A 2,696-nucleotide genomic window follows, 5' to 3' on the forward strand; every position below is an offset into this window, starting at 1 on the left:
CTAACTAGGTAGGTAGCCATGGATGACTTGTAACCTCAAATTCTACTGCCTCTACCTCCTAAGTGCTAGGATTACATGGGGGTGTGCTACAGTACTGTTTGCATGGTGCTAGGTACTGAGCACCCATCACCTTGTACAGACTAGACGAGCTCTCCACCAACTGAGCCAGCCCTGTTTTAAGCATCGCTTTGGGCAACTAAAGTACAGCCCGAATTGGATAATGGTCTCTTATTTTCAGAGTCATTTATATTTTTTAATCACCCAGCGAGTACTAGCCTCAGTGCTTCCACAGTCCTTTAACTTGACCTAGTAACTGCCTGGAAGAGTCTGTCCTCAAGGAAGATGCTACAGTGAGTTAGGGGTAGGGCTAGAAGAATCTAGATCTTCTCATCCCTACAGGAGGGCCCTAGTCTGTACAGACAACACTAGCTCTGAGTCCTGTAGCAGCCCAAGGGCGCCTGGAGCATGCGCTGTTGAGTCAAGGGCTCAATAATGCAGGCAAACATCTGAGCTAGAAGGTGAGTGGAAAGAACAGCCCCTCTTGCCCTTTCCCCTTCAGCTGGTCCCTCCCAGAGCCACCTCACCTTCTGGTTGTTGGAGACAAGGGTGAGGGCCTTGTGCAGGGTCAGGAAAGCCGTTGCAGCGGACTACAGAGGCGTAGAACTTGGCTGATGCCTTGGGGATCCTTGGCAAAGCAGGGTCAGAGCGGTTCACATAGTGCACACCGAACCTCTCTGCGAAGCCTGTGGCCCATTCAAAGTTGTCCATGACGCTCCACACCGTGTACCCTCGAAGGTCCACCTTATCCTGTACAGCTGCTCAAACACAGGCCTGGTGTGAGCATTCTTCACATCAAGACACCAGGGTGCCAGGCCTCCTGAAGCCAGGCTCATGGTTTTCCCCACTGTCCTAATAGTAGAGTGAGTTCAGCTCTGAGGCCCCATCCTGTGTCTTAGCAGGTTCTCTATAGTGGATGTGCCGGGCCATTGGTATCTTTCTAGAAAGGCTCAGTTCTGAGTGGAGCTTAGGTGGCCTGAGCTAACCCCGCTGCTTTCTTCTGTAGCTCAGGAGACTGACCTGAGTCAGGACCCTGAAATACTCTTCCCCATGGAGAGGCAGGAGCTTTTAGAAGCAAAAGATCTGAGCTGTACTAGGGCCTCTGGCCATTTCCTTGGCTGTAGTAGAGCTCAGGGTCTACATCCATATCATACACATAGTATGCAGCCGTGTGTTCATCTGAGTGCTCTGTGTGGGTGCGTGGAGAGGCCAGAGATGATCCTCGGTGTCTGGGGATTGACTTCAGGTCTTATGGCTGTACAATGGGCACTTTACCGACTGAGCTATCTCTCCAGTCCTACTGCCTTAGAAACAGAAAGCCCAGAGCACGCTTGGCCTGCTGCAGGACAGTGATGTGCAGAGATGCCAAGAAGCAAGGAAACCTAAAGGTTTCAGAGGGCTCAAGTCAGACACTAAGGTCTAGCCAGTTCAGGCAACTGGTTTTACTTGTACATAAATCTAGGAAGGAAAAGACCTTAGATTGTAGCCTCAAACAAACACTTCACCTCAAGAGCAAAAAGCCTTTGGGATGCCAGGGCATCCTGGACACCGAGATGCTGCAGCCGTGATGGCCTCATTTGGGCCAGGCAGGGTGGAAGGGAGAGCTCTTACCTTTGAGGGCTTCATTAATGTAGCTGCGGAGGTAGTAGATCCTGTCAGTGTCATTGAGTTCTGGGTCTCCTCGTCTGGACACTCCATTCTCTGTGATGTAAATTGGAGGGTTGTTGTACTCCTCCTTCAGCCAGTTCAAGATCCTCCGGAAGCCAAAAGGGGTCATCTTCAGCCAGAAGGAGCCAGAGGCTGGCCAAGAGCGGTCTGCGATGGAAGCAACTCCCCTGCGAGTTCACAAGGTAAGGATCAGCTCTTGTTTACGAGCTCCAGGTCTTGCTTCTGGAACCTGCCCTTCCCACAGAACACACTTCACAGGAGCATAACAGACCTGCATGTCCTGTCCTCTGCTGAAATACAAGCACTACCTTCACAGAATGGGTCCTCGAGCCACCCTTCCAGAGAATGACCTCCATTTTGGAGGTCTCCATCTGTGTAGTGGCAAGAGCAGACAAGTGAGGCCCATCTCAAATGTCCACATCCCTGACCCTTCTAAAAGGATGAAAAAGAAAAGGGGAACAGGTGTCTGACGAGCCCTGCGTTTGCACAGAGGAAGACTTCTCTATCCCTAGACTCTTTACAGCACTTGATTAGATTTCGCTGAAGTGAATATGGTATCTTGTAGGCTCTGGAGGAGGTTCCTGGGAAACTTCAAGACTACAGGGGAGCAGGCAGAGGGTCTGACTCTAGTTCCAGGGAGAGGTGGGAACGTAAGGCTTGTTTGTGAAGAAAGAACCAGAAAGACGCTTGGCGAGAAAAACGATGAAAAAGAAGGGCTGGAGAGGTATCTCTGTAAAGTGCCTTCCTGGTAAGCATGAGTCCATGTTAAAAGAAAATAGAGGGAAGGGGTGTGGCAGTACCTGCTTCTGCTCCCGGTGCTGAGTAGGCAGACACAGAAAGCCCTGCACACGCATGAGGACACACACACACAAGGTACAATAACTTTTGCCATTACAAATAAATCTCAACTAAGGTCTACAATTGTAAATAATTAATAGTAATAATAACCTCTCTCTCTCTCTTTTCTTGGT

The 2,696-nt window shown here is 50.1% G+C and overlaps 1 protein-coding gene across 1 annotated transcript; it reads right to left on the bottom strand.

The window, feature by feature from the left end:
* Positions 1-584: 584 nt before the first annotated feature.
* Positions 585-1,892, bottom strand: LOC114616217 (lactase-phlorizin hydrolase-like; the record flags this gene model as incomplete). Its single annotated transcript, XM_028761734.1, has 2 exons — positions 585-815; positions 1,669-1,892. Coding segments are annotated over 2 exons (455 nt in total), but the record flags the coding sequence as incomplete, so codon positions are not given.
* Between the last annotated feature and the right edge of the window lie 804 nt (positions 1,893-2,696).

Source organism: Grammomys surdaster, unplaced genomic scaffold (assembly GCF_004785775.1).
Source record: "Grammomys surdaster isolate TR1022 unplaced genomic scaffold, NIH_TR_1.0 309910, whole genome shotgun sequence".
Taxonomy (NCBI): domain Eukaryota; kingdom Metazoa; phylum Chordata; class Mammalia; order Rodentia; family Muridae; genus Grammomys; species Grammomys surdaster.